General features: G+C 63.4%; 1 protein-coding gene across 13 annotated transcripts in view; it reads right to left on the reverse strand.

Moving 5' to 3' along the window:
* Window positions 1–2,540, reverse strand: part of IGSF9B (immunoglobulin superfamily member 9B) — a 51,814-nt gene extending 49,274 nt beyond the window's left edge. For all 13 annotated transcript variants that reach the window (XR_005259707.1, XR_005259711.1, XR_005259709.1 and 10 more), the window contains exon 1: window positions 2,307–2,540. Coding sequence is in view for 4 of the 13 variants with exons in the window: in XM_038161522.1 (XP_038017450.1) it covers window positions 2,307–2,370 (64 nt within the window). In the remaining 9 variants the exon portion in view is untranslated. The remainder of the gene's footprint in view (window positions 1–2,306) is intronic.
* Between the last annotated feature and the right edge of the window lie 9,998 nt (window positions 2,541–12,538).

Raw genomic sequence — 12,538 nt, forward strand, 5'->3', positions numbered from 1 at the left:
GAGCCACTCCAACCGGCCAAGGTCAGCGCCAGGAGCATCGCCCGCCGCGCTGCCCAGGAACCTCTTCGGCAGAGCCGAATCCTCCCTCTGCAAACCCTCCTGCGGATCCACGAGCGTCCCCACTCTCTGTGTGGTGCCACAGCGTCACACTCGTGGGAGAGGGAGGAAAAGCCCCTCGGTGTGACGGCACTGCTGGGAATGCCAGGAGGCCGGATCCTTCCTCTGACACCCACTCCTGGCGCGGTCACGTCCTGGCTCTCCTCCCCCATGCCGTAAGAGGGGATAACGCACCCTCCTTCCCTCTCTGAGCCGATTAACGCCTGGAAAGCCCTCGGAGAGCCCGGCAAGAAGGCTGCCCAGGGCCAGCACCGCTGCTTCTCAGCTCGGCGAGGAGGAAGTGGTGTGGGAGGAAGGCCACGGCAAGAGGAAAAGCCCCAGCGAGGGCACCGGCACGCGGTGAGCCCCAGCACTCCTCCCAAGCCCCGTCCCCATGAGGGGTGACAACTCCCCATGAGGACGGGACAGGGCTGGGACCAAAGGGCTGCAGCAGCTGGGGCGAGTGCCGTGGGCTCCCTGCCCCTGCAGGGGCCGCAGTGGCCCGCAGCACCCCCTCCCCCGGCACCCACCCACGCATTACTCACGGCACGCTCATTCATCACGTACACGCTGCTCCACACGCACAGCACCCCCGTGCCGGGGCTTCCCGGCACCCACCCACCCGGCACCAGTTCCGGAGCTCCATCCCAGCGGCTCCAGGGTATTTCCAAGTTCCCAGGTGCCGAACGCGCTGCTCTGCTCCTCTCCCCGGCGGAGCATCCCTGCACAAGCAGCTGCTGCAAACACTGCCTCACCACACTGCAGCACGCAGTTCAGGCAGGCAGCAGCCGGCCACGGCTCAGTAAGAGGGGCTACGTACCCCCAAATGGGGCACCCGCATCCCGAACCCCCCGAAAGGACAGCCCCGTCCTGACACACACCCCCCTGCCTCCAGGAGCCGCCTGCCAGGCGAGGAGGACAAGGGACTGTGGCACGGCACAGATGTGACCCAGTGGGCTCGAGGAGTGCTGGGATTTGGGGGGGCTGCAGCACCCCGGCAAGTGCCCCCTCCCAGCCCACCCGCGCCCCCCGAAGCAGGGGATGGAGTGGTGGTGGCTCCCAGCCAGGCATCGCTTGCTGCCGGCAGCCACCGCATCCCCACGGGCAGGGTGGGTGACACCCAGGGCACGGCTCCAGGGTCTCATCCCGGGTAGGGACCACCGGGACGCAGGGAAAACCGTGTGCCCAGTGAGGAGCCAGCGGCAGAGATGGGGGACGGTGCTGCACCAGCGGCAGGCAGCTCCCCTCTACCTGCAGGGATGGCTCGGAGGGGTGGGAGGGGGCTGGCAGCCGAAGAGAAAGAAGCTAGAGCAGGAAAATCAGGGTTATTCCTTGCTGCCGTCTCCGTCCTGACCTTGGACAACCCTGTGCCTCAGTTTACCACAGCACAGCAGCCAGCCTGCAGTGGGGGGAGAAGGAGGGCAGCCTCTCCCGGGCGGGGGGATGGGAGCAAAGTCACCCCCAAACCTGCAGCCGGGGCGCTGCAGGGGAAGGCGACGAATCCCTCCTGCATTTCTCCTTGCCCAGCCGGGCTACCCTTGAAGGGAAGGGCAAACGCCGCCCGCACCCCCCGGAGCTGCCGCAGGCGCTTCCTCAGGATGAGAGAACAAACCGAATGCGGAGAAAAGCTTGCCCATCCCCGATCAGCGGGGACGCTCAGCCAGCCGTGCTCCCTCCCCGCCGGGACCCGCAGCCGCTCGCCTCTTCCCAAAGGGAATTTCCAACCCCTGGGCAGAGGCTCCGCCGCACCGGCAGCGCGGCTTCCCGAACTTCCCCAGCTGCAGCCGCTGCCCTCGGGGAGGTCACGGCCAACCCCGCCGAGCGCCTGCGGAGGGAGGATGCGCCGGGCGCTCCCGGCTCCCCCCGGCAGCGGGGGATGAAGGAATCGCCAGCGCCCCGCCGCAGCGGGAAGCGCTCGGTCCCCGCGCCGGCAGCGGGGAAGACGCGAACCCCGCAAACCCCCTTCGCAGCCGCAGTTCCCCCTCCTACCCTCCTCCCCAGCCCCTTCCCGGTACCCTCTCCCCGGGACGCGATGCCTCCCCCCCCGGTGCGCGCATCCCTCCCGGTCCATGCGCATCCCCCCCGCCGCATCCGGTACACCGGGAGAAGGGGGGGGGACACGCAAAGGCGGCCCCGCCGCCGCCCCGCAGACCCCGGCACGGCCCTGCCGGGCTCATCCCGGCGGAGAACACCCCCGCGGCCGCACTCACCTTGGACGGGCAGCCCGCGGGCGCCGAGCACACTTGCTACCAAAGCGGCCACATACCAAATCATAGTACTACCGGCCCCCGGTGCGCAGCATCTTCCGCCCGCCGGGCGGCCCGGCCGGGGCGGGGCGGGGCCGGGCCGGGCTGGCCGTGGCCGGGCAGGGCTCGGCGGGGCTGGCGGGGCCGGAGGGGCGGCTCAGGGCCGGCCGCCCGCCGCTGCGCCCATGCCCGCGCCCATCGCCGCGCCGCGCCGCACCTGCGCTCCGCCGCGCGGTGCAGCCTAGCCTGCGCCCTTTAGCGGCTCGGCGCCGCCCCCGCCCGCCGCCCATTGGCCGCGCCCCGGCGGAGTGGGCGGTGATTGGCCGCCGCCGCGGCCCGGGCCGGTTCAAGGTGGGTTGGCGCGCACGGGGCCCCTGCGCCGCAGTATCATGCGCACTGCCGGGAGCGGCGCGGTCACCTCCGCCGGACGGTCACCTCCCCGCACGGACACCCGCCGCGACCCGCGCCCGCCCGGGGCCCCGAGCCGGCTCGCTGACACCTCCCCGTGTCCAGATGTGCCACCGCACCACCTCAGTGCCGCCTCCCCGTCCCTAGATGTGTCACCGAACCGGTACGGTGTCACCTCCCCGTCCCCAGATGTGCCCTGCAGCGGTACAGCGTCACCTGCCTGTGTCTAGGTGTGCCCCTGAACCGGCTCGGTGCCATCTCCCCGTGTCCAGATGTGCCACCGTGCCACCTCCCCGTCCCCAGAGGCATCACCGAACCGGTACAGTGTCACCTCCCTATCCCCAGATGTGCCCTGCACCAATACAGTGTCACCTGCCTGTGTTTAGGTATGCCCCTGCACCGATACAGTGTCACCTCCCTGTGTTTAGGTATGCCCCTGCACCGGATCAGTGTCATCTCGCTGTCCCCAGATGTGCCCTGCACCGATACAGTGTCACCTCGCTGTCCCCAGATGTGCCCTGCACCGGTACAGTGTCACCTCCCTGTGTCTAGGAGTGCCCCTGCACCGGCTCGGTGCCACCTCCCTGTGTCCAGATGTGTCACCGCACCTACTCAGTGTCACCTCCCTGGCTCCAGATGCATCACTGCACCAGATCAGTGCCACCTCCTCATCCACAGATGTGCCCCTGCACCAACTCGGTGCCACCTCCTCACCCCCAAATGTGTCACTGCACTGAGTGTCACCTCCCTGTCCCCAGATGTGTCACTGCACCTACTCAGTGCCACCTCCCTGTCCCCAGACATGTCACCACACCAGATCAGTGTCACCTACCCATCCCCAGATGGATCCCTACACTGGTACCATGTCACCTGGCTGTGTCCAGCTGTGCCCCTGCACCAGCTCAGTGGCACCTCCCCATCCCCAGATGTGTCACCACACTGGCTCCGTGCCACCTCCCTGTCCACAGATGTGCCCCTGCACCGACTCATTGTCACCTCCCTGTACCCAAATGTCACTGCACCTACCCACTGTTCCCTCCTTGTCTCCAGAAGTGTCCCTGCCGTGGTGCAACATCACCTTCCTCTCTCCAGATGTGTCCCCTACACCAGCTCAGCATCCCTTTCAGCTCAGTGTCACTCCCTGTCCCCAGATGCATTCTCTGTGCCAGCTCAGCATGACTTTCCCGTCCCCAGCTGTGCTCCTGCATAGCTTTAGTGTCACCTCCCTGTCTCTGGATGTGCCCCCTGCACCAGCTCAGCATCACCTCCCTGTCCCCAGACGTGCCCCCCTCCCCTGGTGCAGTGTCACCTCCCCGGCCCCTGCTGCCACCTGCCCCTGTCACTTCTCTGACACACCAATGACAGCTTGTGACTAGGCAGGGTCACCTCCCCACCACAGGCTGAGCCACCTGCCCCCTGCACCAGCTCCACATCAGCTGTGCCATCTGTCCCTGCCACCCTGCACCACCTCAGGGTCACCTCCCTGCCAGCTGCTTGGTGCCACCGCAGCCTCGTAGCCCACACCAGCTCAGGGTAACACAGCTGCCACCATCTGTGCCCTGGCAGAGGTCCAGGGCCATCGCCCCACCAGCCAGGGACAGACATGTCACCTGCCCCCTGCGCCAGCTTGCTGCCACCTCTGCCAGGACCCTGCACTGCTCAGTCACCTCACTGGCACCACCACAGCTTGGTGTCACATTCACCTGGCACCAGCTCAGTGCCACTGTCACCTCTAGCACCAGCTGTGCCACCTCCCCTGCTCCTGCTCCACACCATTTGCCCGCTGTGACAGCTCCTTGTCCCCTGCTGGGCTCAGCCCACTTGACAAGAGAGAATTTGGGTTCATTTCAATGGGAAATGAGCAGAAAACAGGAAGCATCCCTGTGCTCCCCCATCTCAGCCCACCCTTCCTCCCTGCAAAGACCTGGCAATGCCAGATGGGCAAACAGCCGGGCTGGCTCCCCCAGGAGCGTGCCAGCCATGGAAAACGGGCCACTGAACTTCCCTAGATGACAGCCAGCCCGGGAGGGGACGGGCTCACACGGAGAGGGGGACACAGCGTTTTGTCCCCGGCACTCACAGTCTTCCCCTTGCCCATTGGAAGAGGTCTGAGCAGCTGCTCTTCCCACCTCTTCCCATGCACGTTCAGGAAAGAAGCAAAGGAAAAAAAAAAAACCAAAAACCCAACTCTTGCAGAGGATGTGGGAGTTGGAGAAACATCCCACAGCTTCTGCCTGGAATTGCATTCCTGGAGGATCAGATGTTGGCACGGCCCTGGGCAGGAGGCAAGAGCATCCCCCAGCCCAGCCCCAGCTCACGCGAGCTCCCGGGCACTTTGCTTCCCTAGCAAATTCCAAGACCTCAGAAAAGCCTGACTCAGCTCCTAGTGCTGAGGCCTGAAGTGAAAGCTTGCAGATCTTCACAGGGGGTTGGCACAGCCAGGGCTGACCCTCGTGCTGGGGCAGTTCTGCTCTCCAAGCTGCTCTCCTCTTTCCTGAAAGTCTGGTTTGGAGCGGCCCCGGAGGGCAAAACCCCTTGTCCGGCATCGTCCCCACCCTGGCCAGTCCTGCCACCTTCAAAGCACCCAAAAACTCCCAGCCGTCGCTCACTGCCTGCAGAGCAGCCAGCCCAAGGCTGGCACAGCTCCATCTGCCCTCGCTCAGGCAGACAGAGACGACTCTTTCTGGTCTAGCTGGCGTCCGTGTCACCAGTCAGATCATCTCCATGTCTTTACCTGGCTTTTGCCACAATTTCAAAGAGGAAAAAAATAATTAAGGGCATTGATGGCACCCATGGTAACACAGCCCAACCCAGGAGGCATCAGGAGCCCATGGTGGATAGGGGGACCCAGCCCTGGTGACAGTGTGTGCATCCCCCAGCCAAGCCCAGCACAGGGGCCCCACCAACATCCCTCAAGAAACTGGAAATATGGGCTTGGTTTGGAGCATGGCTGTCAGTTCACACCCTTGTTTCTCCAGACTAATTTGCTGGTTTCATGAAATCCATTCCCCACTGTTTTCACACTTCTCTCCCTCTCTATTTATAGCTGGGTTTATTTACATGAGCAGGGCACTCCTTGTACTTGCACGTCAGTCTGTGGTGGCAGAGCCGGGAGCGGGTGAAGGAATCAGTGGCAAGGCAAGGAGCCCCCGAGCCCCTGGCCATGGCCACCTCCTCCCCGGCACGTGGGAGGCGAGTGGGCAGCTCTCCATGCCAAGGGGAGGAGCTGGAACCAAATCAGCCACACAGCCCCCAGACCCACACCAATGTGCCCACCTCTGCTGGGCACAGCAGTGCAGTTCCCATGGGGTGCAGGTCACCCTGGAGCTGGCACCTTCCTGCCCCACGTTCCCAGCACTGCAGGTCACCCTGGAGCTGGCACCTTCCTGCCCCACGTTCCCTGCACTGCAGTTCCCATGGGATGCAGGTCACCCTGGAGCTGGCACCTTCCTGCCCCCCCATTCCCAGCACTGCAGTTCCCATGGGATGCAGGTCACCCTGGAGCTGGCACCTTCCTGCCCCCCCATTCCCAGCACTGCAGTTCCCATGGGATGCAGGTCACCCTGGAGCTGGCACCTTCCTGCCCCACATTCCCAGCTGGAGCTGCTCCTGCAGCAGCGTTTTGCTGACCTGAGCTGTACCTGTGTGTTGTGCTACTGAGCCAGGGATGCCCTTGCCCTGCACACAGCCGTGGCCAGCAGAGCCCAGCATGCCCAGCTGAGTCCCTGACAACTGCCCAGTGATAATTCCACTGCTCTGCCTAGCAAGAGGGATAAAAATGTGGTTGTTTTTTAAAAGAAAACAGCTCTGACAGATGAGGCAGGAGTTCTCAGATTAGCACCCGAGACCTGGGGGATGCAGCTCTCCCCATCGTACACATTCGTGTGGGAGAGATGCAGCCCTGGCTGAGCCCTGCTGCCATCTCCCTGGGACTCGGCTCTCAGGATCAGGGACAGAGGTTTTGGGTTGGGAAGTGGCACAAGAAAAGTGGGAATGAGCTACAACTTAGGCTGGAAACCCAGGCAATTCCAGCACTTGGAGCAGCAAGGATCTGGATCAGACTTCGTATGGGGCAGCAAAAACACTCAGCACTGGAGAGGGGCTGACCTGAAAACAAGACTTGCCAGGGTGTGGATTGCTGCCTCTCTCCCTCTAACTCCTCACTGCTGGTGACCAGTCCAGGAAAGCAGGAATCTGGACCCAGCTGCTTCCCACCTGGCTGAGGGATGCTCCAGCCCACACGGGGCTGAGTCTCCCTGCACAAGTACATGATTATTCACAGCCTCCAGCATTTGCATGGTGGAGTCACGAGTCTCACAACACCTGATCTCCCGGGAGAGCTGCCTCCTGCACTTCGGAGGGAACGGCCCACATTCCGAAAGTGGGACTTGGTGTCTCACAGCATCCCACATGGCCCAGCTGTCACCTCCTCCCCTCTCTGTGCAGGGACCAGGAGAGCCCACCCCATCCCTGCCACCTCAGCGAGGAAGAGCAGCAGGGCAGGGGCCCGCAGGAGCTCTGAAGGCTCGGGAGCCGAGCCTGGAAGGGCTGTGCCAGCCTGCAGCGTCGCTGCGCGCACAGCGAGCCTGCTCTTTGGAAAGACCAAAACAAGCCCCCTCAAAGGACGAGCAGGCAGATGGGCTCGGCTCACACCCAGCTGGGGTTAGGCTCGTTCCCTCCTCGTCCCCTCTCCCCTCGCCGGTGGCTCATCAGCGACGCGTGACTCCAGATGGCAAACAAGGAATATCCTGCCATGCCTTCCTGGCTGCACATCCAAGTCGTGGAATGATCCACCTGTGGTATTTCAGAAAAGACACACCAAACTTGTGTGAAGAGGGGTCAGTTGAGTCACGGTAACAACTTTCTCCTCCCGTTAGCAGGTCTCCAACAGAGCTAATTACTCATCAGCCCACTAATAGACTCACTCACACAGCACTCCCTGGATCAAGCAGCAGCGATTGTCTGTCTTGTCTTGTTAACCTCAAAGAAAGATCCGACTGTGGTAACGCGATACCCCATCCTTATCTCATCACCTGCTTCTCCAGCCTAAATGTGTCTTTCCACGGCTTGGAGCATCCCTGTCCCAACACCAGCCAGGGGAGGACTTGTTGTGCTGCTCTGTGGGATCTTGGCTGGGGCAGACGCAGCCTGGGGGTCAGTGGGGGTCCCCAGACCCACGGCAGCCACCGTGACCTGGTGTTTGCTCCCCAAAGCAAGGGGCAGCAGGACACTGCTGGCCTCCCCGGGGACCGTCTCACCCTTCACACAGAGCAGTGTGCTGTTGCAGCCCCCATCCTGCTGCCCCGTGGGGGGACACACCCCTCCTGGGGCTGCTGGGGGTCGCCCCTCCATCCTAAAAGGATGACAGAACGTACCCTGCAGCAGCACCCCAGCACTGCCGCCCACCCCATTACTCACCGGGGCTCTCTGGCACCGGGAACACACCTCCCTGCGCGGGAGCACAGGCACAGCACGTGCTTCTGGGGGCTGCGGGACTTGTCATCGGCGCTGTCATCGCCATGAGTAACCACACTGTGCCTTGGCTTCCCCGAGAACATCCCCAAAAAGCCAGGAGCGTGCCGCTCTCCCTGCTGGGGGGGGGAGGCACAGAGCCACGGCAGCTGCTCAGCTCCCTGCACCGGGGGAAACTGAGGCACGGGGATTTGGCCATGCTGAGCTCCCGCAGGGAGTGGGACAAGGCTGGGCCCCGGCAGGCTGGGGACGACAGGTGACTCAGCGAAGGTCGGGCGGCCAGGCTGGCTCAGCGCTGTGGGCACACGCCGTGTCCCGGTGTTCCAACCTCTCGCCCTGGCATCCTTTCCAGCCCCTGCACATGCAGCGTGTCATCAGCTGTGACACTCTGCTGACGTCCCCGGATCATGTGGCATCAACCTCGCCCGTAATTACCGGCGCAGGAGCTCTCCTCCTCCCTCTGATCTGCAGCCGTGCCGGGCTCCCCGATGTCCGCGGCCGGAGCCCGCCCCAGCCCAGTCCCACCCTGGCTGGGGGGGCTGCTTGTCACCCCGAGCTGCCCCAGGAGCCTTGTTGGTGCCAGGCGGGGTCCCCGGGATGTGGAACCCTCTGCAATCCAAGCCTTGCCCCCCAAAATCCCACCGCCACGTGCTGCCCTGCTGCAGGAGGGGACAAGCCTGTCGGGGTCCCCTGCACGGCCGGACCCCACAGCACCCCAGGGAGGGCACGGGCAGGCAGGTGCCAGGCTGGGCTGGCCGAGGGCAGGGAAGAGCATTGCAGCCCCCCGAGGAGGGGGGCCGGGCTTAGAAAAGGCTTTTGCTGCCGGAGAGAAGGGATCTCTTGTGCAGAGCCAAGAGGCAGGGGAGCCTCAGAGCCGCCTTTGTTCAAGGGTGAAGATGATGGCTGCAGGGTGTGCAGCCTCTCACCCTGCCCTGGCTGAACCAGTTACTGTTTTTCTCCTGCCTCAAAGTGATCATCCTGGGTGGGGGGCTCGGGGTGGCCCTGAGGAGCCAACAGCCTGAGACCCTCCCTTGCTGGGTGTAGCTATACCAGGTATACCCCAACCTGGGTACATCGTGGATGGGGGAAGCAGAGTCCAACCTCTCAGGGAACCCCCCCACCCCGTGTCCCTCCAGCCCCAGCCCCCTCCTGCTGCTCCCTGCCCCGCAGCAGGTGGGCAAATCCTCAACTCCCTCCAACAACAGCCTGACAGCCTGTAACAGGATTGCCCGAGGCCACAGCCCTCCAAGCTGTCTGCTCTGCTCAGGAGGCCAGGCACAGCGGAAAGAGGCTCTGGCCCTTCCGTGTCCCCTCCAGGCACAGCCCAGGTGCCAACGAAGGGCTGAAGGAGACAGCGTGCCCAGGACAGGTGGCTTTGGCAGGTCCCAGCTCAGCGCCCTGTGCCCCCAAGCTCAGAGCATCACCATAACATCCCCAAACCCTCCCTGGATCAGGAGAGACTTGGGGGGTGAAGGTGCAATGAGCAGGTGACACTGCAGCCAGCCATGGGGAGGAAATCTCCATGCAGAAGTCACAGAGGGGCACCAACCTGCAGGTCCGGGGCCCCCAGGTCACCCTTTACTGCCACGGCACTGCCAGGGGACACAAGGAGAGGTGACAGCCCCCCAGGGTCCCCCGGTCACCCTTTACTGCCACAGCACTGCCAGGAGACACAGGGAGAGGTGACAGCCCCCCAGGGCTCTCTTGGGGACATGGGGGTCCTGCTGTGGGTCCGGGGGCCCCCAGGTTACCCTTTACTGCCATGGCACTGCCAGGGGACACAGGGAGAGGTGACAGCTCCCCAGGGCTCTCCTGGGGACAGGGGGGTCCTGCCCCACCGGGACACACAGCTCCCCAAACCATCCCCTCCCTGGAGACGGGCACAGAGCAGTGAGACGAGCTGGGCAGCGCCGAGAGCAGCCCGGAGAGCCAGCCCGGCCCGGAGCAGCGGCTGTCGGCAGCGCTTCCCGCAGCTGGGCTTGGCTCCCAGTCAGCTTCCCCCTCCCCAGGCTCCCTCCCTGCCAGGCAGCAATCAGCCCGGCATTCACAGGGCTGCGGGAAGATGACTCGGCAGCGAGTCAGACCGCTTTGGGGACAAATGTGCAATCAGTCCCCAGGAACACGCCTGGCTCCCCTGGAAGGCCGGCAGAGCTCCAGGGGATGCCCTGAAGAGGCTGTGGGCATGGGTAGTACTGCACCCTCCTTTGCTGATGCTCCCCCATCCCAAAAAAATCCTCCAGGGTGCTCACCCACTCCTGCAACATCCTCCTGACACAGCTCGGGCAGGAGGACCATAGAAAGCTCTCCCCCATTTTTCTGCCTTCACTGAAGATGGGAGTGGAGCAGCTGGAAAGCCTCACAGCCCCAGCCTGTTTTCCCTGTCAGACAGCAGCAGGACAACTTTCCAAGTGCTGAGAGGCTGGGAGAATTGTGACTGATCCCAGTCCCAGCTGTCTGCACCAGCACTCCCAATTAACAACCTGGGCAGTGCAACAGCCACACTTTCACCCACCAGATTCAGGGAGAGCCCCTTCCCCTGTTATCCCAGCCCTGATTTCCATGGATTTGATCCCCCAGACAACAACATTTCCCTCTCCATCTCAGGCACTGGTGTGTCGCTGCTGCCTCACACTGACATTTCTTTCTCTGGATGCCACTTATTTATAGCATGCCTGACCTTTCCCCAAGTTTACATCCTCCTCTCCCTTCCCTCCCACCCACCCAACTCTGGGAACCACCCCCGGGAAGCTCCCAAGCCCAGCTGTGTGCAGACATCCCCCAGGGCTCCGCTGGGATGTGGTTCCCCAGCGTGGCCGTGGACAGCACGGGAGGACAAAGCTGGGGGTGTCTGCCAGGCACGAGCCCCCTCCTCTCCCACTGCAAGGAACAGCTTCCAATTAAAGCAGCTGCCTTTGGAATCCAGATGGTCCACGGTTCCTGCTGGGGAAGAGGAGAAAGTCTGTTCCACCGCAGCCCCCTGCGAAGGCAGGGCTGGGGAAAGCAGCAGGCTCCAGCCGTGTGGGTGGGATCTGCCAGCGAGCTGCAGGCTGGAAGGCCAAGGCAGAGCAGGAAATTTGCATTGCAGCCCGGCTCAGGGCTCTGGTGCCGATCCCCTGGGCTGCAGGGGAATTTCTCCCATTTCTGCCCAACTGTAGCAAGACCCAGCTCCCACCAGGATCCCCCATCGCTCTCTCCCTGGGTAGTGCAGTGGGTTCCCTCCCTCCCAGCACCCGATCTCTGCCCAGTTTGGGAAAAATTGCTCTCTGGGGCTGGAGGGGCTGCTCCAGCAGAGAGAGAAAGCACGTTCGGAAAACACGCAGCTTCAGCATCCATGCCTTTGCAGCGCAAACCCCCCTGTCCCTGCCAGCCTGGGGAGGGGGTCTGGGTGCCAGGAAGGGCATCCCGGCGGCTGGAAGAGCGGGAGCCCCCCGCCCTCCCTGCTGCCTGTCCGTCGCTCTGTCCCTCCCCAGGCGATGGGCTCCGTCCCGACCTCCCGGCCCGCGCCGCCTCTGCTGCTCTAATTACTCCTCTCGCACCCGGCGCCGGGGCCCTCCGACCAAATTACGATCGATCCTTTGCTCCAGCCCAATCGATGCCATCGACTGAGGCATTAGAAAGACAAATCCGGGCTCCCCGCCCCGGGAAGGCGGCGGCAGCCCCGGGGGTGGGGGATGCCAGTGCATGGCGAGGTGTGGGAGGCACAGGGATGCCCTCGCTTGATGCTCTCCATCCCTACATCCAAAGGAGAGGGCTACCAGCTCCCAGGACCTGAGAGCACCGGCTCAGTGGTTCTCCAGGTGCTGGACACGAGACAATGGACAGCAGGGCTCAAACTCCTGGAGCACACAGCCCTGATCAGGCAGAAATCCCTAGCAGGAAAGGACTTCCCTCCCAAAATCTCCCCTGCTTCTGCCCAGCTCCCACTCTTTTCAATAAAAGAAAGGATTTTCCCTTAACCTGCTGAATCAGCAAATCCAGCCTGCATCCCAGCCACCTGAGTTGAGCAGCAGTGATATTCAACAACTGAGCAGCTGACGAACCAGCCAGCCTGGGAAGGGGAGAGCCCAGTGGGGCAGCCCCACATGGGACTGGGATGCCAAGGTCCTGTGTGGGCTGGGGATGCTCTGCTCCATCTCTGACTGGGATGAGGATGCTGTGGATCAGCCCTGATCGGGCTGGGGATGCTCTGGTCTGGCTCTGAATGGGTTGGGGATGCTCTGGTCCTGCTCTTGGTGGGATAAGGATGCTCTGGTCCAGTCCTGAATGGGATGGAGATGCTCTGGTTGGGTTTGAGATGCTCTGGTCCAGCCCTGGGT

Source organism: Motacilla alba, chromosome 24, assembly GCF_015832195.1.
Source record: "Motacilla alba alba isolate MOTALB_02 chromosome 24, Motacilla_alba_V1.0_pri, whole genome shotgun sequence".
Taxonomy (NCBI): Eukaryota; Metazoa; Chordata; class Aves; order Passeriformes; family Motacillidae; genus Motacilla; species Motacilla alba.